This window comes from Pyxicephalus adspersus, chromosome 5, assembly GCF_032062135.1.
Source record: "Pyxicephalus adspersus chromosome 5, UCB_Pads_2.0, whole genome shotgun sequence".
Lineage (NCBI taxonomy): Eukaryota > Metazoa > Chordata > Amphibia > Anura > Pyxicephalidae > Pyxicephalus > Pyxicephalus adspersus.
Genome location: NC_092862.1, coordinates 53,903,655 through 53,927,268, shown reverse-complemented (window position 1 = coordinate 53,927,268; position 23,614 = coordinate 53,903,655). Strand labels below are relative to the sequence as shown.

General features: G+C 37.4%; 1 protein-coding gene across 1 annotated transcript in view; it reads right to left on the bottom strand.

The window, feature by feature from the left end:
- Positions 1-17,091: 17,091 nt before the first annotated feature.
- TSHZ1 (teashirt zinc finger homeobox 1) overlaps positions 17,092-23,614 on the bottom strand; it is a 70,448-nt gene continuing 63,925 nt past the window's right edge. Inside the window, exon 2 of the mRNA XM_072411524.1 lies at positions 17,092-21,708. Coding sequence (XP_072267625.1) covers positions 18,542-21,708 — 3,167 coding nt within the window. The 3' untranslated portion in view covers positions 17,092-18,541. The remainder of the gene's footprint in view (positions 21,709-23,614) is intronic.

Below are 23,614 nucleotides of genomic sequence, written 5' to 3'. Positions count from 1 at the left end.
TTTTCATACATTTTAGTAAAAATTGTATTTATTTCTTTATTTTTTTTGCCTCTGAATTTGTTTTTTATACATTTTATCTGGGTTAAATGAACAGAGAACTGAAAAACCAAAGATAAAACGCAATAGTTTTTGCTGTATCAAATACTTTTGGGCTTTAACCATATCAGTTGGGAGTTTTAACTACACTATTTTTGCACAAATGATTCCCCAGTCAGCTAGGGCCATTTGATGAGGTTTTACTCCTCCCAGTGACAATTTCACATAGCTTGCAATACTAAAAATTACGCACTAGAAATTATAAATTGCCATAGCTGTCATGTAACTTATATTATAATATATAGCATATATATATACTGCTCAAAAATAAAGGGGGTTCTTCTTGTACATTGTATAATTAGTATTATTATTACACAGTATTTATATAGTGCCATCATATTACGCAGCGCTGTACAAAGTCGATAGTTGTGTCACTAACTGTCCCTCAAAGGAGCTCACAATCTAATGTCCCTACCATAGTCATATGTCAATAATGTAGTCTAAGGTAATTTTTTTTGGGGGGGGGAAGCCAATTAACCTTACTGCATGTTTTTGGGATGTGGGAGGAAACCCACGCAGACACGTGGAGTACCTGCAAACTCCATGCACATAGTGTGCAGGCCGTGATTCGAATCTGGGACCTAGTACTGCAAAGGCAGGAGTGCTAACCTCTGAGCCACCGTGCTGGCCTTAATACCAATACCAATACCAACTCAATTAAACTTTCTGGAGCTCTTTTCTGTTTACAGATGAGAGCAGTTTCACAGTGAAAGAATCAGTTGAATGTTATGCTGCCTGTAACATTATCCAGAATGGCAGTGGGTAAGTGATAGTCTGGGTGCATAGTCCTGCAGGGTCACACAGACCTTTGAGTGCTAGCTAATAGTACTGTGACTGCTGTTAGGTACTTGCATGAAATACCTATTTTCAGACCATACTTTTACAGTTGGACTTGAGTTTCTCCTGGTGCCTAGCCTCCTGTGGCCAGAGTGTGTGGGTGGTTCCTGGATGATGAAGGCATTGAAGTCATTGACTGGTTTCCATGTTCTCTAGACCTGAAACCAGCAGAGATCCTCTGGGACATTTTAGGTCTGATTCATTAAAACTCTCCAAGACTGTAAAAGGTTAGACTATCATTGGAGAACCTGAGTGATCCAGCAATCCTAGAATGAATTTCTTAAAACTCACTTGCTATTAGTTGGCAAAACTTTTTAGTCCTGGATCAGATCCATTTCAGGTTCGCTGGATAGCCAAAGTCCTCCCACAATAGGTTAACTTATCCGGTCTTAAAGAGCTTTAATCAATCAGGCCCACAGCATTCCAACTATAGATTATAGCAGTTACTGGTATTCACTATTAGGATCTATTTCTAAAAATGATAACACTTTACTATTTTATTATATTATTTTATCTTTATTAATTTTATTATTATAGTTTGTCATTCATTAATGAATTCTAATTTCCACTAACCTGCAGACTGGTGCTCCACCAACAGTTTTCCCTGTGCTGTCTTTTACCATCTGACCACATTCTCGTGACTTTCTTTCTCTGTTCTCTGCTTGTGTGCGGCTTGTCCCTGTCACTGAGCATGCACACACATGATAGTTACTGAAGTATGGCAGTATGACACTTATAGCCAGCCATGAGCACTTCTAACAAGGCGGAAGCAGCATGGTATGAGACAGTCCATGCAGAAAAGACAGAGGGATCTGTGGCAAGGACTAGAATCTTAGAAAGTGGCATAGACAGTTTAGGATATGGCTGTGAATACAGTTTAAAGTTTCCCTGTATTCAGATTAGTATTGGAGTAGAATGTTTTTGAGCCCTGGGATCCAATATACATCCGTTACATTTGAGTGAAAACAAAAGCTAACATTATTTATCTTACTCTACAGCAATCAGTAAAATAAAGCTACTTTACTGGTGATAATTCAACAATAAATTTATAGTGCAGAAATACGACCTGTCACACTATTAGTCCTTAAGAGCAATACACTGAGATTTTTCATTATTTATTCCGCAGATAATATGAGAGAATAAGGAACTGCCAACACACATCGCCTGGCAGAATCAGCCATTGTTCATAGTTTGTTAATTCGACTGATGGAACAAAGCACATTAGTCAAACTTTGATCCTGTTAAAAATCTATTTTTTCCTCAGAACTGGAAAGTGATGGTGGCTTTCTGAACTGTGTGATTTCTAGACAAGCCCCAATCCTTCAGTTTGTGACATTTCCGTGCTTCCATGACAACAAATGACATGCATTGTGCATGTGAGTTTACAAGCAATGTCAGCTTTCTTTTAACACAAATGTTAAAATTAATTCCTTAATCTTTAACTGTTTGACTACCAACGGAGGAGCAACAGGCCTTAAAAATGTCTCAAACCAATTATTCTGGCTTTATGAGATATGGTGCAAAAAGAGATTTGATCAAACTAAAGAATATCCTAATGGTCAGTGTTTATACATTTGTTTTTAAGGGTGTAACCAGAATGGTTAAAAAACTGATTTTAAGTACACATAAACTTCGGGTTTCTCACACTTCCTCCAGACCGTTTTTATTGTACAACAAGCATCAAGAGTTTGTCAACTTATCCTTGGAACCAAAGCAGCAACATGCCAATTTATGGTGCTAGAATCACTCTTTTATGCGATATTCAAAATTTCATTAATTTAGGGGAAATAAAGGGGAATGTAAACAATAGGAATCCATGCTTTTTTCAACCATTCAACATTTACCAGGCTTAACACTTCACTTTTTCAACTCCCTTAAATTCAAGTTTTGAACCATTTGAACCATTTGATAAAAGTGGTAGACATGGTTGCTTGGAGTGCTGGGTTTGGGTCAAAGATGCCCTGTTTCCCATTCCAATACACGTGCAAGCCCTTTTCCCGGTATGAAAACACCCACTGACTGGAGAAACATTGTGAATGTTCAGTAAATGCTTTGGCTACCTGGCTATCGAAGACCAATCAATCTTTATTGTCCCCTTTTTTTGGGGTCATCCAAACTTCCCCTCAGATTTAGATGATCCTTTTTTTTCTTGAATTACAATTGGTGTATGCTGAGCATTGCATTTCCCACTTGGGATGCACCTCCATCTCACAGTTGCAGATTGATCCCTCCCTACCTTCACTAGGACCTTGGAGATCCTTGCAGCTGTGCCACTTTTTGCTTTTACTGCAGCCCTTATGGAGCAGCTTTGTGTTTAAAGTTGTCCATTTAAGAGACTTATTTTGACTATTGCGGTCTTTGAACTCAGCGTTAGTACCTACTTTGGTTTTCAGTTTGGAAAAAGATCCTAGTATTTCTTTCACTGAACTACAGGAGCAAGTCTTTTTTTTGGTCATAGGCTTCTTAGTCAATGGTAAAGGATAACAGTCGTCCTAGCCAGAATGTACTCTCATGAGTCCTCTATATTGGAGAGGTGGCAAAGCAGCAGGAACTTTGTAGTATATCTTTTGGAGCTGTGTTTTTCTTTTCTTCTGGCCAATTGGGAGAGTCAGACAGATTTACTGAAATATCCACTGGTATTAAGCCCAAACTGGCCCTAATGCATTGAAAATTCTTCTTCTCCTACTGCTTCCCTATTCTTGTCTCTTGCGTTTTTTTATCTTACTTGGTATTTTGTTTATTTATTGATTTTTATAAATATACAAATAGTTTATGGTCCAAAGTCTTGGCACTGGTGCAATTCAAGGCTATGTTTAGAGTGGGGGTGAGGTTGTGATGTGGTTACTACTTCTTCACAACCCCTGAACAGCTTCCTTGAGTTAGACACTACATGTAAGGTTTTCACTTAAGGCAGTACATAAGGCAGGATAAATGGTGGCCAATTAAATGGCAAGATGCCAGCTACCAGGAGCTACAATGGAATGCTTTTTGGCATAGCAAGTGTGAATTTAGCCCATGTCTTTACCATCAAACGGTGTGTTTTCTGTCTGATTTTGTGACAGTTAAAATGTTTATAATTGGCCTTTCAACCAGGAAAATAATGGTATACACATTGAGATAAGCTTGGATGAATTAAATGTTAGCAAATCTGCAGCATATTTGGTTTATATGTCTTTATCACATGTACAGAGAGGCTCAATCTGTGATTGAATACAACCGGCTTTGTTTATATTCAGATATTTTGCTCAAGAGTGATTTTGTTTCACATTTTGGAAGGATACTTCGGCAATTCAGCATTGTTAATGGGGCATTACAAATTCCTTGAAATATCCTCTGCATGCCATATTCTTGAACTTTATTGGTAAACAAGCAGTGAATGTGCATTCCAGCAAACAGAGGAAAAAAATCAAACACATTTGTCACATGGCAGTACTAAACTGCACTGTTAATTACAGGGCTCAGAAAAACTAACATAATCCTCACCAACATAAAATGACAAAAGAATAATTAGGATATGGTAATAGCAAAGAAATTAAATTCACAGTTGTGTGTTTGAGGCCTCGAGATCCCATAATTCTCTGCAGTTTGAAAGTCGTGAAATAGTTGACAATCTAAATTACATACATTTAAATACATACCGGAATTGTGTATATGATGTGTGTGAGTATAAAATCACACTGATTTGTATATGGTATAATTATGTTACCATATTCGGATAAGGTCAAATTTAATAGATAATGTTGAATACAATTGTGAAAACAATTGGAATTTAGCTAACAAGCAGTACTGAATGTGGGAAATATAAAAGTAAGAACTACAGGAGTGCGTTACAAAGTTATACAAAAAGCAGTCCAGCATTTCCTCTAAAAACCTATTACCGGTACAAGTTCCAGTGATATATTGTAAAAACTATGTTTTCTATCAGGAAATATAAAATATTTAGAAGAGAAAATAAGACTTTCAATGGTCCAGTTGGCCTCAAGACTGGAAAGACAGAAATATAATTCCTAAGGCAAACAAGATAGTTCCTATATGTGAGAAGAAAGTATGGACTAACCAAGGGAGGTGCAGCAATGTAGCTAGGGGTTAGCGGGCATACAGCAGACATTTGTAGCTGTTAGCTGCTCAGGGTTAGTGGCAGTACAGGGTTCAGAGGGTCTTAGAGCTGCCTATCCCCCGTGGAATTAGTGGTATGGGATTCAAGCAGGACATATCAGTGAACCGTAGGGTGGATTCCAAATATCAGTGTTATAGCAGCTTGCTTGCAACTACTATAACACTGATACTCTTCATCCACCCTATGGATCACTGGGCAGATACTGCTACAAATGTCTACAGTCATTTCCACACATTAGGATTAAAAGAGGTGCCACATCGGATGCACCTGTAGCATTCCTGTTAGATATTTATCTGTCCGGCAATTCCGTGCTGTGCGCCATCGCAGTATAAAACATGGTTTATTCTGCCCAGCCATGTCATTTCCAGAAGCCAGAAGAACTAAGATAGCAGCAGCCCTTGCTTCCCTTTAGCCATGCAACCTAATGCATTTTATCGGCATCCTCAGCACCACTCTGAGACTATGCACAGCTGAAGGGGATTTTAGAGGTACATTTGCTCCTGACTCAGTCCTGCGCTGCTATTGGCTGCTGGGACTTCATAGCCTCTCTGCTCCGAGTCACCAGTGCCTGTTGTAGCGTTGAGCTGGGCTAATCTGTGTTGGAGAGTTTCTCGGTTGATTTACTGTTGCTGACACTGTCCCTGTTCTGGCCTGTTTCCGACCCTGCAAGTTTATGCTGCCTGGACCGACCTATTGCCTGTGACCCCAACTCTGAATGTGTTTGTCCCTGTGTACTTTGTCTGGTGGATGGATTACCTGTTATGATCTGTGGCTCTGAATTCTGGACTTGTCTGTTGGAATCTTGCTACTTCTATCTGTGGGCTCCTGATCTGCTGCCGGCCTATCTCCAGACACCATCCTTTGCACACTAAGTCCTGCGGGCAACCGAGTGCTGGGAGATGCAACCAGTCTCTCAAGGCTGAGCAAGGGCTTACTAGAGTCATAGACTGTGGCATAGATTGGGGGACTGGTGTCTGGGCAATACTAGTGCTGACCAGGGCCTTACAATTCCTTACCAAGTGGTATCTGACATCACAAACTTAACCTGAAGGTGCCTTGTCACTGGACAATAATGCCAAATTTTTATGTTTTACCTTCTTCTGAGGAAGCCCAACTGGGCGAAATGTGTCAGATTCGAGACCTTTCTGTTCTACCTTCATCTCTTAGTGTTGCACCTAAACTTTGTACTATGTAACATGGCAAAATTATTACAAGACACTGCTATAGAAACTTTTTGACAACTGTGTCACACTTTAATGAGATTATTTCTGCAGACAGCATTGCCTTTTACTTGTTCTCAAATGTACTAATGCCTACTAATCCCTAGCTACATTTCTTATCTCAATTACCACAAGGGGCAGCCAAAAAACAACAAAAAAACTTAGGGGTGCCCTTATTGGGCATCCTTACAATTCCATAGTTCCTATCTGTATTTATCCATGTAGTTAGCTGTCCAAGAGGTTACCTTTCTTTTAAAATACTTCACTTTGGAACTCCTAGACCATTACCATAAGTAAAACATTATTTTGCTCTATAAATATGCCTTGCACTTCACTTGCTATTTGACTCTAAAGCAAGGAGAGCATAAATAAGATGTGTAAAATAGGTAAATAAAACTAAACTAGGAAACCCCAATTACAAGACCTGTCAAAATCAATCAATCAATCCTCTCTTCCAATTATAGGGTTATCTCTGCAGTGTTAGGCAAAGACAATTCAATACCATATCACATGTTCCACAACATGGCCTGCATTTTATGAATGGTCTGTAAAATGTAACCAATGGTGTGGAGTAACTGTACAGTTTATAGAGGAGTTCAGATATTGGTATTCCATCCCTGCTATGAATAAACCCATAAATATAATTCGGTTTAGATTACCTTTACTGATGACGGCTATTAAGTCACATCGTTACCCAACAGCCTGCAGTAATATTACCCACTATTGTATATAATAGAGCAGAGGTTGGGCACTAGTTTATTACTCCATATCTAATAAAAATGTAGACATTTTACATCTATTTTTTTAAATACTTTATTCATTTCACTATCTAATAGGTTTATGGGGCCTTTCAGGTCAAAAATCGTTTTGGAAACACATTTTCAAGTATTATGGAATTAGAATATGTATTGGTATTCCTTAATTCACAGGTTGTATGAATATGTATTTGTTAAAGATGCATGTTTAATTACAAATAAGCTAATTTTGTTTTTCTGCAATAAACATAAGAGCAATTCTGTATCACTGCTTTAAAATGGTATTATTTGCTCATGGGGCTGATGAATAAAACTAAGAATGACAGGTTTCATGTTTCTAATCCTTTGAATGCTATTACCAAGTTCTGAAATGTAACGGTTTCTCTAAGCTTGCTATCTTGTCAATGCAAACCATGGAAAAAAAGGAATAATCCCTTACAAGTGCATGCTGCTAATTGCAGTTACATTCTGCCAGAAAGTTCAGAGCTACAAAATAAAAAGTGTTTGAAAACAAGTTATATGTCTCTACATTTACAATGCATATTTGTCTTTTAACAAGTTACAATGCAAGTGTTTTAAAATCAGTTATTTGTGCACCAATATATAAACAAACAGCAACCCTTCCTGCATAACCACAAAGAACCCCGAAACCCACTTGGTTAAAAAAATTTTGTAAAACAATATGTGTACTCATTTGAAAAATGTGTAAGATGGGGACAGTTACTGTCATATAGAGGTACCTGAAAGCAGCATTAAATGTTTTCTGGGGTGCCACTGTTCTCCTAAAACATAATGTGCTTTGGGTATGCATATTTTAATATTCTTCCTAATTTTCTATCTTACCCCAAGCATCTCCTTTAATCTAAAACAACGGGGTGGTTAATAAAGACGATTAGGCTATGTGCATGAAAGTGAATTACTAATTTATACACAATCATATTCAAAGAATTAAAAAAAAACATGGATTTTGCTGGTTAAAGTCAGGATAGTTTTATCTCATTACCTAAGCTAAACATTCACTTTTCAAAGTGAACAGTCTATATATTGCTTTAGTAAATCATCTCCTATGGCGGGAAGCCTTAAGAGACTAATAAAAAAGTTCAGAATGTAAACCAAACTGTTGACCACATGAGCCGTTCTAGATTTACACAATACGGGGTGTGCAATGTTTCAGGTCTCTTGAGCATTCTGAAGGATCTCATTGCATATTCAGTCACCGCTAGGTACCTACATTCATATGTCCTCCAAGTTTCCTTAGTTTTTGTTTTATTAAAAGGGGATTCTTTTCCTATTTCAGGCAAATCCAAATCTAAAATTTAGATCGAGTGTAATTATAGCCATAGAAGAGAAACTGACTGCAGTGGGCCTGGAAGTAGAGAAGAATAAATCCATGAAATGTACATAATAATTAGCATTTGCTACTCTGTTGGCTTCAAATAAAATATACTGCATTAGGAAATGGGGATTAGAAAAACAGGAGCCCCTTACCTGTCTCGCTATGCAGCCCTTCTGCAGAGAGGTACAACTGATGATTCAGCCCTACTTTTACAGCAGACTAAATCATATTTTAACAAGAATATAAAATTATAATACATAATGTTATGATAGAAGATATTTGTTTTAGAGATTCAAAAGATTTCTTGTGTTTAAAAAAGACTAGCTGAACAGCAACAGTAGTTTTGAACTTGCTGGTAATGTAGGAGGGCAAGCTTTAGAAGACACTCCTTAATTTATCAGCCTTTCATATTGCTTTCACTAAAATCAACTATGTAAAAAGGTGATCAATATTAAAAACACATCATTGTTACATGAACCTTTGTCTGTGATTATGTAGTAATCATGGCCCTGGTTGGTACAGTATAGAATTTTACCCATAAGTTAACTGTGTGTGTCTTTGCACTGGAGTAAATAGGATTGTCATTATGAAACAACATTTTTAGTAGTAGTAGATTTAGGGGGTTTATCTATACAGATCATTTTAAATCAATGCCTTAACAATGTTGTAATCAGTAGTCAAAGTGTAACGGAAGAATGGAAGTGTTTGCTATCACCATCTGCTGGTCACAAGTGATGCTGTAGAAGCTGGTCTCCTTACAAGGAGCATGAACTGAAAAGGTATGGGGACTGCCATTGCTTACTTTCCTTTCTAAGAATACTGGCTGCCATGTTTCGGTGATGTCTAAGTTAACAATAGAACAAGTATGCATATAAGGAGCTTTCAATTTGCTTCCAACATGCTTTTGCCAAAATAGTAGTACAGAATAAAACCAGAGCCAGACACCTAGCATTTTCGAAAAAAAGAGCACAGTTATGCAAACCTTTGTATTACATTGGGCAGATGATTCTTTTTAGTAAGGCTTAAGAAACATATGGAAAAAAAGTGTTGCTTTATTTATTAATAATATTTAAACATGTAATATAACTGTATAGTAGCATTTATAATAATATATATATATATATATATATATATAATATATATATATATATATATAATAACATATATATTATATGAATATTTCTTTGTATTGGAACCAATACAGCTATTTTGTATTGAATCCAGCACAAAATTATTTAAATTTCCCGCCGATCCTCCCGCCCGCACTGATGTTACCAGGGAACCCTTTAGATTTCATCTCTGCACTTCGCGGCTGGAGATCGGAGGAGCAGGACGTGTCCCAGGACCTGCGGGGAGCAGCACAATGCCGGGGGACAACGACGGACAAGGTAAGTGGGTTTTTTTTTTAGTTAAAAGCGACTACGAGTGTTACTACCCCCACCACCTCGTATCACACTCGGCATTACCGCTAGGGGGATTGAAGCAAATCCCGCCACTATCTTCTAACATCTACCAATAAGAACACATAGCCAGAAATCCACTATAACATATCAGGGACTACCAGACATAACATTACTTTACACATTTGTTGTGCAGGATAACCTGTTAAATGTTAGACCTACGTTTCATCAAAAATTTTAGCATGCACTTTGGAATATGATATATATGTAGAACAAATAAGATTATTTTGTATGTTCTCTCTTTGTCTTTCTCTCTGTCTTTGAATCAGGTCATATACCATGTCTAATGGTATTGATGTTTAATGGGCCTGATTTATTAAAGATCTCCAAGACTGAAGAAGATAGATTATCATGTGAGAACCTGGGAGATCCTGCAAACCTGGAATTGATTTCTTATAAAAAAAGAAACCCTGGGAGAGGGTCTAAGTATATGGACGGTTAAGATGACCCGCTATACATCTCTTGCTTCCATTCAGGCCTTCCCGAAACAATTTATTTCAATATTGAATTCCCCAGCATGGTAGAACACATCCCAGAGGTGAAGATAAACCAAGAGGAAGCCACCTGTCAAGGGAAATGGACAGCCCAAATGAACTCCTTTCCTAATGCAGCCCACTGCCAACATGCACTGAGTACCAGAATTAATACACTCCAAAATAATATATCTTCAATGGAGTCATCTCTGGTAGAAAAAACAGGTGAACCTGGATCATGATCCTCACTGTGATCTGGAACACTATCTTAAAGTGCTGCCTACTAGGTATGATTTTAAGAAATATGTGAAGAACATGGAAAATACTTGTCATTTTGAAATGGCAGATCTGAATGCAAATGTATAGGGAAAATTTGAGGACAAGGTGGATAATTTATGGAGCTATATATAAAAGCATGCAATGCTACTTCTACCATCAAGATGATCTTTAAATTAGTAGCAGTTGTGACAATATTACATTTGGGGTGTGCCTGAAACTACCACATCCTAAAATTAGTCTTAAAAAAATAATATCTGTAACTTCTATCCTTAACAACTCCTTGAATAAGCCCATCCAAAACAATAGGATTCACAGAGCATGGAAACCCTAAAATCAGACCCGGTTTGTCCTGGTGACCTCATATGCGGGATTCATAACTATCAGACTTAAGAGGCCATAATGCAGATGGACAAACCTCAAAAGGAAATTACCTTTAACAGTACTCTGATTCACGTTATCTCTGATTTATCCAGCCATACCTAAGCTTTAAGATGTATCCTCAAACCACTACTTAGGGTATTTCACAAGAACAATACCTACTAAAGATGGAATTCCCCTTTCATATGATCACCTACAGAGATGGCAAATGTGTTTCATTCCACCATGTAGAGGACCTTCTCCTAATGCTAAAAACCTTAATTCCCCAGAGAAACATGCTTCACTTCTAGGAGACAGGCGGCAGGTCCAGGTGGAATTCTTTAAGAAGACACATTGCCGTAAAGATAAAATCCCTAATCTTAGAAATCAGCAATATCCAATTGTCTACCTTACCTGTGCAGCAGACTCCAAATTGGGAAATACAAGCATTCTTGTATTTAACTCTATAACATGGCAGAAGCAAAACATGTATAAAAGTCAAGAGAGCAGAATTTAATTTTTTTAAAGGGAGCCTAGATAGTAACTTTACTACACTGTCTACAGTCTATCTCCCAAACCCTAATCAGGTGCTATTCTCGGAAAGAGTACTGGCACACCTAGCAGATATCAGGGAAGACGCTCTCATATTAAAAGGAAATTTCAGTTTTGCTCCAGCTCCTAGAGCAGATGTATCTCATCAACTAGTTGCCCCCCTCCATGTTGAATCCATGTCCTTTTTGTCACTATCTCTACACATATACACATATGTATGATGTCTTCAGAATCCCACTTACAGATTACTTTACGTTGTTACCACCCAAACTCACAGTCCTCTTTTAGAATAGATCATTTTTAGTTTCCTGATTCCGACCTTTCAAAGTAATGAAATGCTTCATTGGCATTATGGCAATATCTCACTATATTGTGGTGGTTTTTGCCCAGGTCCTTGCAGTGGAGGCTTATTGAATCCTTCCTTCAAGATGTCACTGCTACGGCTGATATTTTCCCAGAATAGATCTATACTTTCTTTCCAGTGCAACTCCAGGAGATGATCCTGTCATTGTTTGGGTGGCCCACAATAGGGTTGTTCAGTGCCCACTGATAAAACATTCATGGCATATGGGCAAAGGAGGGATTCAACATTTTTTTATTTTTAACTTTTTATGTTATTTACTTTTAGCTAAATGCCGTCCATTTGCAGTTGCCTCGTCAGAAACAAAATATACTTTTATTCACCCATTCAGACACTGGACTAGTTACTAGTAAGGTGCTTGAGATGCTATAAAGAAGTGGACACTGCTATATAATCTGGCTTTGCCCCATATTGAAACCATTCTGGGACACATAGAATTCACACAGAAAGTCACTGACCAACTTTCTTTATTCAGTTGAACCATAAAACATTCTCCTTCAAGTTTTACCATAGTTCTGTAATCAGACACCTGAGTCCCGAACAAATGAGCTTGACTTCTGCAATGCTGCAACTTTAAAACATAGGGAAGGGGGATCCAGGAAGTTTACCTAGTATGGGGCCCAGAAATTTCTGATGGACTCCACCAACCCCTTCACCCTTCCAGTACCTAAGAGTGATGTACCTTCTGCCTGTTGAGATTTTTACTTCTCAAATCTTAGAAAGCTGCTAGGTTGGCTGTTGCCAAAATATTGTGGAATTTCAATCCTTCATAGATGTCAGGCATCTCACAATACTTTAGCACTTACTAACCGGCAGCATTCTGGGATATGTGATGTGCATGTCTCAGGAGGCTTCAGGTGGTTAACAGTACATCACCAGCAGATAAGAGTTAGTGGTAGGGTATTGGAGCAATATTCAAGTATTCACAGATCACAAAACATTCTTAGCCATTATTTAAGGACAGAAATGACAAGGTACAAGATACATTTCAGGTTCTTATTGAGTGTGTGGGCTTCTTAGGCAATAAGGCAAAACTAGTCATTGTATGAAAACTAAACCAAAATAATTTTATCATTTTACTTGATTTGTAGGTAAAACGTTACATCAACTAATCCAAGCTCAGGTCCTAAACTAAATTACTGATCACGTCAACTAATATTTCATGAAACAATATTTATGGGGTTTGTGTCTAGGCTTTCAAGACTTGCAGTATAAATGCATTTTAATTAAAAAAATAAACAAAACAGAAAAAAATACAGAGAAGTTTGAACTTCGCACTTTTGATGCACTTCTAAAATTTGATGAGTGGGACAGGGCTGCCCGCAGGTTAATTAAAAAGTGATAAACCAATTTTTTTGAAATGAGAGGCAGACATTTCTAAATGACACTTGGAAATATATCACTTTTATCGCACATGAAAATGCGAGTTCATTCAAATACAGCTTAGTCTGTAACCGCTTTATGAAAAGTAAGAGTCACAATTTCGCTCTTCACTGTAACTGATAGTATGGTTGTATAAATGTTACAACAAGTGTATATAAGGTAAAGAAATTATTCTGCATTGGTGAATCATTAAAGTTTTTTTTTTTGTTTTTTTTATTTAATATTAAGTGAACCAAAGTCAACAGACTCTACCGACTGCAAACTTCCAGTCATGCTGAAATATGAAAAGATAGCTTCTCTTTAAAGAGATATCTTGTTTAACATTAACTGCAATGCTTACAGGTACTCATTACACTCCTACAGGTCACAGTTCTCAAAATGACTATGCCCTTATAGTAGGGCCAGTGGTGTTTAGGCATCATCCTAGGTCAACATCTACAGCCTTAATGGCCTAGAGCAGCCTTTCTTAATCTTTCTCAAATAGCCTTCGGGTCTCAAGGAGCCCCCCTATATTTACTATAGCCACAGCTCACAGTAAGTACATTGGCATGGTGGTAAGTAGGAAGAAGGCTTTTTGAATTGCTGGTTAATGGAAGGAATATTACTTCACTGTTAATTACACTGACCTGAAGCACAAATTGCTCAACGCTTAAGGGACCCCTAGCAACCTCTGTAGGAACCCTAGGGATTCACAAAACCCTGGTTGAGAAACACTCAACACACAAGGTACAAACAATGCTGCAGTCTATCCACTGGGAGTATGGAGAATGATTCTTTTTTAATGATAAAAGATAAAACTTTCCTAAATATTCTGTTTATGTATATTGTGACACATCAGGAACATACTCATCTAATTACTAAAAGGTCAACATTAATATGATGTTTGAAATAACAGAATGTACTTTATGTTTCTTCATATTTTAGTAAGTTTATATCATAACTATGTAAGCAACAATACAAGACGTGCCTATTACTACTCCTGTGAGAATTAAACCATCTTGGAACCTTTTTTGCAGATGCTTGGAAGTCCAACTTACCATACCTGCCCAGTACACACGCAATCTTGTTGGAAGATTTTTATTGATGTTCCATGATCTTGTTTTTTCCGCAGTAGTTTTTCTTTATTCAATCTCTTAATGATAACCCAGAAAATATAACCTTTAAGAAGTACATTTTCATTTTATTACAGTATTTCCTTGCATTGTCAACATTTCAACAGGAACATTTCAGTTTTAATTTTTTATTTAATAGATTTTTTTATTGTAAACTATTTATGTCACTTTTATCTCATAACCAATTTTTGTGCATTATGCAATCTAAATTAGACAAACTTCAAATAACTCCATGTTCAATTTTATGTTGATCTAAAAGAACAAGAAATTTAGTGCACTAATCCTATAACGTCCATCCTCTCTATCGTGAGCATTTAATGCATAGGATTTGAAGCCTAAACTGCAGCCTGCCCCACATTTCACAGCTTTTTCTTCAAAATCTTTCTACCCTGCCAAGATGTCTCACTCCCCCATCAGCATGTTTGCTATGGATTCTGATAAATGAAGGACTGCCTACAGATGTTAACAGACATTCAACTAAAATGAAAACCTGGACTTTGCAAAAGTCATGGGAAGGAGTTGCACTTGCCAGCAAGGTCACAGCTAATATTGGTCCAGGTGGTCCAAATATCAATAGGGTAAAGGTTAATTCTCACAAAGGGAGGACCTAAAATTATAAGTGATCTAAAAATATTCTTTAAAAATCTTTAAAAAAGTGTTTATTAATTCTTTAAAGAATGATTACATGTATTCAAAAATGTTTCACATTTTTTTCAAGACCTAAAGCATTGATCTATAGGAGGGGTCAGCAAACCTTTTTGGCTACTAGGCCATTTTAGGAGGTCAAGAAGGCACACCAGGCCGGACTCTCTCTCTCGAGTCCCACGCTGATGGCTCCTTCTCTTCTCCCCATCAGGGATGCCCCTGAAAGGAAATCCCTCTCCTTCGCAATGCATACGGAGGAGAGGGAGCGCCCCTGAAAGGAAATCCCTCTCCTCTGCAAAGCATACTTTAAGGAGAGGGAACGCCCCTCAAAGCAAATCTCTCTCCTCCACAATTTATACAAAGGTCTCCTTACCCCCGCATGCGGCTCCGGAGCCACGGGTTGCTGACCCCTGCCAGCCGGGATTAGGCCTGATTGACTAGGGGGGCGTTAGCCCAGAACGGACTACTGGCTAGGCCATATGTGACCTAAAGGCTGGAGTTTGCCGACCTTGATCTATAGGCACATATGACGTAAAGTATTTTAGAAATAGCTGGTAGTTGTCACTAGCTTTTGGATATAAGAAATAGACATTGAGAATAGAATGTTGGCAGGCTGCAAGCCAGTAAGTATTTCTAGGCTGTTAGAAACAAAATGAAGCCTGACTCATTTGCTGTTGAGGACCTTTAAAAAAGAATATCACACATTAAAGCAGCTGGAGAGCTGAGAGAACTGTTTATTTTTTACTATCAGTTAAGGGTATGTAAGTCATATAATGTCTATAGTCTGGGTAAAGGTAAACTTTAACCTGATTATAATTAAGATCTGGAAAATCAATTACTGCACATTCTGAAAATTAAAATAAAACACTGGAAGTGTGCCCAACCATTTGAACAAGCCATGTATTATGTTGTATAGTCTGTTAAACTTAGCAAACAAATATTAAATATGCAATACAATTTGTTGTGTCTAAATTTAATCCCTGCAAAAGTTGTATGAATATTCTGGAATAGTGTGTTAGAGTTAACGCTGTGCTGGACAAGAAGATGGGGGGTTTGAGTGCTGTATTTTGTGTTTTCACACATTTTTATTTTTTGGTTTATGTTTTTACATCACATTGCCTTTATAACAGTACTGACTACTGTTTCTAGGCATATATTTTCTGGATAGAGGGCAATAAAAGCATGCTTTAACCTTTACTGGTTTTCTGGACATGGAAATGGACCATGTGCTCAAACAAGAGGGACAATTCTTTATTGTTCACCTGGTGGAGTTATGGCAAGCTAAAGATGAACTCCAAGGCAGATATAAAAAATACACAAAGGAATGCATTTACAAATACATCTTTACATTTATTTTGCTAATGGAAGTAGACCTATTTCTAAATCTGACTCAGTAACAGAAACTTGCTGCCCTGGTTCAGCAAAGCTTAAACTATGGGTGTGAGAAGTAGCGCAGGAAAACAATCCATTGTGTTGCAATGCAATAAAAATACTGAGAAGGAGACAGAACATTCATCTGCTGCTTCTCTTTTCAATGTTCACTTGCAGGCTGGGTGGGAAGACCTGTAAATATTACAGATTTGCAGCAAGTCTGGTTTTCCTGCCAGACAAGGCCAAACTATGTGACAGAGATGTGTAAATCATTAGGTAGGTAAAATTTGTTTCATTTATTTTTAGTCTGCCTGGAGTTGTTTTAAACTTATCCACAATCAAACATGCTACAGCCCAGGTAGATACAACTACCTGAAGAAAAAAAACACCCACATGCTTTCACCATCTTCCGCCTAAAAAAGGTAGAAGAAAAATGCAATTTTAGAGCCCAGAAATCTGTGTGTTAGCTGTAATCCCACCTCCCCCTCCATATCCACATTTGAGTCAATGCCCTTCATTAATTGTTAAGGCAGCAATAATTTTGTATGTGTCCTCTTTGAAACTATTGTGACTTGTTTGTAACATGTTAATGGAAATAGCCTGAATGAAATATGTCAGGATACAGATACTGAATAGATGATTTTGAATAGAATTATCTTGGTTGATTGCATAAGCAATACCTTTTACTGCTGGAATAACACCTTAACGGCACAATAATGACGACATGACAATGTATGTAAATCAAGAACTGCATGTGGGTTTATTTCACACTTGAGAAAACAGTGGATTTAATTGTGTGAACCGAAATGTACTGTACAATATTAATGATAGAACATCAAAATGTATAATTCATAGTGCATTACTTTATTTTGTATTTATTTCAATTTTTTTGTCAGTTTCTTTTGTACGTGCATCTGAATAGATGCAGGCGCCAGTAAAATTTATCTGTTTAAGTCAATCTGCAGGAACTTAATTTTATTCAAAAATGTGATTTTTTTTTACATTTTATATACATAGGAATTGAATATAAAATGACAATATAAAAGTTCAAAGTGAAAGCATACAGCCAGAAGGTACAAAGAAAGCAGAACTGTTTCAAATGGTATATTGTAACATGTACTCTTAAATTATTATCTTATATTTACAGGAAACAGAATCCAATATTTGTCCCAGGCTGTTCTATTATTTTGTCCACCAGAAGGACCTGTGAAGTACAAATTTAAACCCTTGGATGCCCGACTGCTCAAGTGGTTAAGATAACCTCTGATGCTCAAAATGGTTAACCTGCTGGTAGCAAAAGAGATCAAAATGCAGCACTGCTGTAGGAACACATAAGCTTGTACCAAAGTTTACATTTGCAAATAATTATAAACTGTAATATTCATCTTGTAAAACAAGAAATAATTTCTACACATGTAAATAACATATTTGCATACAGATTTTTGCCCAAGTGAAACATCATTTTTTCCATTCTGATATTTCTCACTTAATGGTACAGTATATATGATATATATTCTATTTTGTTCTTCCTGTTGTACTAGTATTTACTATTTTTTTTTTTTTTTACATACGTGGCATTGTAACCCTAAGAGTACTATATAGCGTTCTTCCTTCATCCAAGGGCTGCATGCATAATTTGATTTACGTTCTGTATTATTTTTAAACAAATATATTTTCATTTTTAAATGTTTGAATTGTATAGACTTTAGCTAAATATGTTTTTTTTAATATGAAAAGGCACAGAAATGCTATGGCAGTGCTCAAAGGGTTAACTTGACGCCACTAGATTTTCCAACCTTTATTGTCATGGCAACGTGTTAATTTTAGGATGTTTGTTTTTTTTCGTTTTTTTTTGTCATTGTTCTTTGTGTTGCTTTGTGGTTAAATTAATGTCTCTCAATGGTGTCTCCCACTACATTCTACAAAAGATAGCTTAACATCAAGAACAGATGTTGAAAATTAAAGGTCAGACATTGACTCACAAAAAAAGAAACATGCACAAATCAGACAAAGAGAATATAAATATAAATATAAAATATGTGTAAGAAAAAAAATTCCAGATAGGCAGTTCAGCAACAAAAAATAAGACTGATTTCAGAGGCTCAGGTCAGGCCTAGTGCAGTATTATGAATATGTTTAGTGCAATGTTCTTGTGGTCACTTGCATACCTGGCTGCATAACTGGATGTTACTGTTTTTCCATTTCAGTTACATATATCACATGGTCCTCAGGGGACTTTCCATGTGTTTTACTAAGGTGCAGTTTAACTGCGTGTTTGCTTGCAAAAGTCCTGTTGCACAGCTTACACTGGAATGTGGATCCCGAGTCCTCGTCAATAAGACCTATTGAGCTTAAAGCCTTATTGGTGATAACTTTTGAAACATTCTGTTGTTCCTGAATCTGACTGAGAGAAAGCTTTGAAAGATCCTTTAAGCTAAAGCCCAAATGTGTCTCTAAATGACTTATATATGTTGAAGCAGTCCGGAACTGAGAGGCACAATCATTGCAAAAGAAAACAGGATGTCCTGTGTCCAAATTCTTTAAAAACTTTGTACCTCCTGTCCTTCTCAACTGATATTTGACATTGGCCAGCCAGTGGCTAATTGTGGTCATCGAAAGACCAGTAAATTTCGAGATATGTACCCGTTCTTGTGGACCCAAGTCTGACATGATATATTTACCTTCAGGCGTTTCTCTTAAGCTTGATGCAAACTGGGCCTGAAGTATGAGAAGATGTTGAGGATTCCAGTTGGACTGTCTGCCCTTTCTTTTATGAACTGGTGACAACTCATCTAATGCCTCTTCAAAACTGCTTCCATCCGCATCAGACTTTTCAGATACTGTGGATGGTGTAGATGACTTGGGTGTCAAGCGTCCTGTGAGGTTTTTGACCATATCAGAAATATCCATTAGTGCGCTTTCTCTGAGAGGTGGGGAAACAGGGTCTGCCATGCTTGTAACAAGAGGTTTGTTTTTAGATTTTGTCAAATCAATTGGCTGATCACTATTCTCATAGTAGTACCGATCATTAGAGTCTACTTGTTTAACAGGGGTAGTTGGGTAGACAGGCTTGTCCAACATGCTATTGCTAATTTTGTATAACATTGCCAATGGATCCAGAGATGGACTAACAGGTTTTGAGACTTTTCCCAAATGTGTATTCATTATAGACTGCAATGCACTAAGTGGATTAATAAATGATGGCTCAGATGAGTGATCTGTAATGATTCCCAAGCTGTTGCATCCATTAGTAAGTTTTGCTTTAAGAGGCTCTGTTCCATTTGGTGCATGGGTCTCTAATGGGACTTCCTTTTTAGTCTTTGGACTTTCAGCCTCTACATTTTTTTTTATAACTTTAGAGTTGGCTTCATCAGATTTTAGGATGTCTTTGTTTTCCTTTGCCACTGGAGATGGTGGTTTGACTGGTGTTACTTTTTCTTTCTCTATTGTTTTTTCATCTTTCTTTATTTTTCCTGTCACTTTCTCAACCAGTTCTTCCATTGCAGAGACATTGCTTTTGTGAGGTGGAGGAGTTAGACTATCAGGTGAATGAATCAAAGCATTGTGGTCAGATGCCATGGATTTGACACTGCTGGTATAAGAAGGTTGCATCTGAACACTTTGTACGGTTGACTGTAGTGTTTTTACACTTCCTGGTAACTGATAAGCAGCATGAATACTTGGATATCCTCCCCATGATGGAGTTCCATTCTGAGCTTTACTGATTGCTGTGGACACTGTATTTTCCAATGATTTTAAAATATCTAGACCACCTTTAGGGCTGTCATCTAAATCTTCTTCTCTGAGGTATTGGTAGGACGTTGCAGGCTCAGTTTTTTCAGAATCCTCATTTTCTTCTTTAATCTTTTTCTCTGGCTCTGGACTGGTTGCCTTTTCCTTTTCAATATCTTTTCTGTCATCAGAAAGTGGAGATGCAGCGGGTGAATCTGGTTGTTTCTTTATATAAGATGCTGGCAGTCTCGCATGAGTTGTTGGTGGCAAAGGTATTGACTGAATCTTTTCTTCAACCACTGCATCCATGACAAGCTGTTTGCCTTTCTTTGAGGCGGAACTAGTAACTTTTAAAAAATGTCCAGTTACCATCATATGAGCAGTCAGCTGCTGCAAAGTGTCATGGGAGCTGCCACACTCCATACACTTTAGAATTTGAGCCTTGCGTGCCTCAAACTGCCATGTGTAACTAGCACCATTTTGATATCCATATCTGTTGTTTGGAGTCACGTATGGATTTGCAGTTTTCGGGTCCTTTGTATTATCACTTGCTATAGCCCCTGGGGAGATTCCTGCTTGTTCAGGGGAATCAGGTGAAATAATATCCTGAAGAGCCCGTTTTTTTGTTGCGGGGACCAATTTTGTGATGGCTGGTACTGGCTCTTTCAGAGGCACTTTTTGGTAATGCTTCGTTTTAATCATGTGAACACTAAGATCTTGCAAAGACTCAAACGAATGTCCACAGTACATGCATTTTAATACTTTTTGTGCATCTTCCTTGCCTTCCATCTCCATAAGTGATCTTTTTCTAGGTTTAGACCAGCGTCTTGTCCTCTCAGAATCTCTGTCTCTGTTGTCATCACGATAATGACCTGTTTCATTCATGTGTACAGTCAGTTCAACCAGGGTGTCATAGGCTGCACTGCAATCTTTGCATCTAAACTTGCTGGCACCAGTAAACACAGACCCATACAGTTTATTGTTTTGCCGATAAAGCTGCACGGTGCTAAACAAGCTGGGTTCTGGCAAAAGTCCATATGATGTTTGCTGCAATGTCTTTGCCAGGGCTGCCTGATGCCAGTCATACCCAGAAGCACTGTTGGTACTTGTACTGTTAGTTGTACTAATGCTAACACTAGTACTTGTAGTAGTACTGCTACTTGTAATGGTTTTGGGAGATGGAGAGTTAGCATTTTCATCTGTGCTTTCACTTTGTTTACTTGCACTGGGACTTGAGTTTGATTTTTTCAGATCTAAAGCCAGAGGAGGCCAACTGCACTGTGAAAGCAAATTTGTATAGACTGCTTTGATTTGTGCCAAGCTGTCCTGAGGGAAAGATGTGTTGTCCACATTCTGGCTGTCTTCCCTGTCTTGCCCATCTTTAGAGGAAGTACTTTTAAAATCTGCTAGATGATCACTTGTTTCACTAAAGGGTGAACCATAGCCAGCATCTTGATTAGTTGCACTACTGACAGGAGAGTTTTGATAGCTCTGAGTCTCTTTGTTGTCTGGTTCCTCGCTGAATAAATATTCACTGTCTTGGACATCTAATGAAAGCCCATCGTCTTCTACATTATCTTCATCAATTTCAGCTGCTTTTAATTCCTCTGCAGGAACATATGCTGAAAAACAAAAGAACAAAAAAAGTAGTGAGTATAGTGAGTGTGAAAGCATAGGTGAGATAATACCAATAAAATGCAAAATAATTTATAATGTTTTAGAATTAATGAACAAAATTATAAAAAATACACTAAACTTTCTTTAAAATGCAGATTCATAATTCTTTTGCCTTTATCTGCCTTTGACAGTGGAAACAAGTTGCTTCTTAAATACATCTTTAGTGGGAACCTAAACCCAAGAGCAAAAATGTAAAATATTGCAGCACATTGGTATATATCTAAAGATTCCTAAATCTCAAAATAATGCTACTATAGTTCCTATTGACCATTATTCACATGGATTTATGGTTATCAACATCTATTATTCCAGTCCTAGAATCACATACACAGACCAAAGCAAAACCACCAAAAATATTTAAGTACATTTATCTCTGCCCTACGACAGGTCAGCTATCAAAAATACCAAAAAAAAAAAAAAAAATCAAGTTTTTTTTTATGATGGACATTTAGTTTTAAAACCAAAATATTTCTTAGGTACTATTATCCCAGTAACACATCCATTCAAATTGCAATGAAGTGAAAAGGGGTTGCATTCATCAAAGAAAAGATGTACTTGCTTTATATGGCTGTGACAGTCTGTTTCACTTTCCCAGCTGATAGATACTATTTTTTTTTAAATACATATTCATGGTTTTTCGAGCAGAAAATCTGCAGTCATCAGATTTGATCAGTGTCACCTAACAAAGCATGGAAATTGTCTTGTTTTTCCAAAATTAGAATTTTGTATTTGTAATTCAGGTATCAGTCGGTCCAAGTCTCACTACTACCGTCCTAGGAAATAACTACATTTAAATTGCTTTAAAGCACCAAAAGTATTGACACACAAAGGTGCAGATATACAAAGGTGTAACAAGTTTGGAAATCCCGTGGTTACCTCCACAACAGATATGATAGGAGGAAATAAAGAATTTTTGTATTGAAACAGTTTCTTCATTATAGGTGCAGTGATGTAATTGTGCAGGCCAAGTGTGGGTTTTCAGGCCAGCTCCCAATGTCACAATCCCTACTAATTCTGAAAATATTGAAGGCTCCCACATGCATTGAAATTTTGCAATGCAGTTCATAGGTTTCCTTTTTATTATTTATCCCTATGGCAGGGCCAGCTGTGCAAATTGCATACTTTTGCTTTAAAGTCAGCCAATTTGAATGTTTATCAGCAAATATGACATTTTGCAACTGCATTCTGTAGCCAAGGAACCTTCATTTTACAATAAAATTAGGGACTTTATGGATTTTTGGATTATGTCCTACCTATCTGCCCACACCCTGCCTAAAAACAATTATATGACAGCATTCCCAATAGTATGGTTTTGTAGTGCTTTGCACATTTAGACCCTCTGGCATGAGGTGGAATAAAATGAGAAAGGTGCACAGAGGGGAGTTTTCTGGCTTTCAATAATATTGGCAGTCAGCATTTGGTAGACATTTAGTTTTAGATGTTTAAAATGGTTGACAGGTTTCTTTTAATGTAAAAATGTCTTTTGATATGGAAAGATTGCATCTTTTTATGAATCCTCCCTTATGTCTTTATGAGGCTGTAGGACATTGAGCTGTGAAAAGGTGAATAAACACAATGCTAGACTTCATGATCCTTATTTGCTCGAAATGTAGACAAGTTGTTAAAACAGGATGTGGTATGCATGTAAAGATACAGCGGCTGTGTGCACACATAATGGTCTACAGTGCAGGAAAAATCAAGAATGAAAATGATAGTGGAACCTGAAGCTGAACCGAATATTTCCATGTTTTACAGAATGAGCACGTGTGCTGCGTGCTTTTAAGCACTGTCGTGAGTTGCCAACATGGAATGCCTTCTGGATGGCAGTCTCTATTCATTCTGATGAAACAG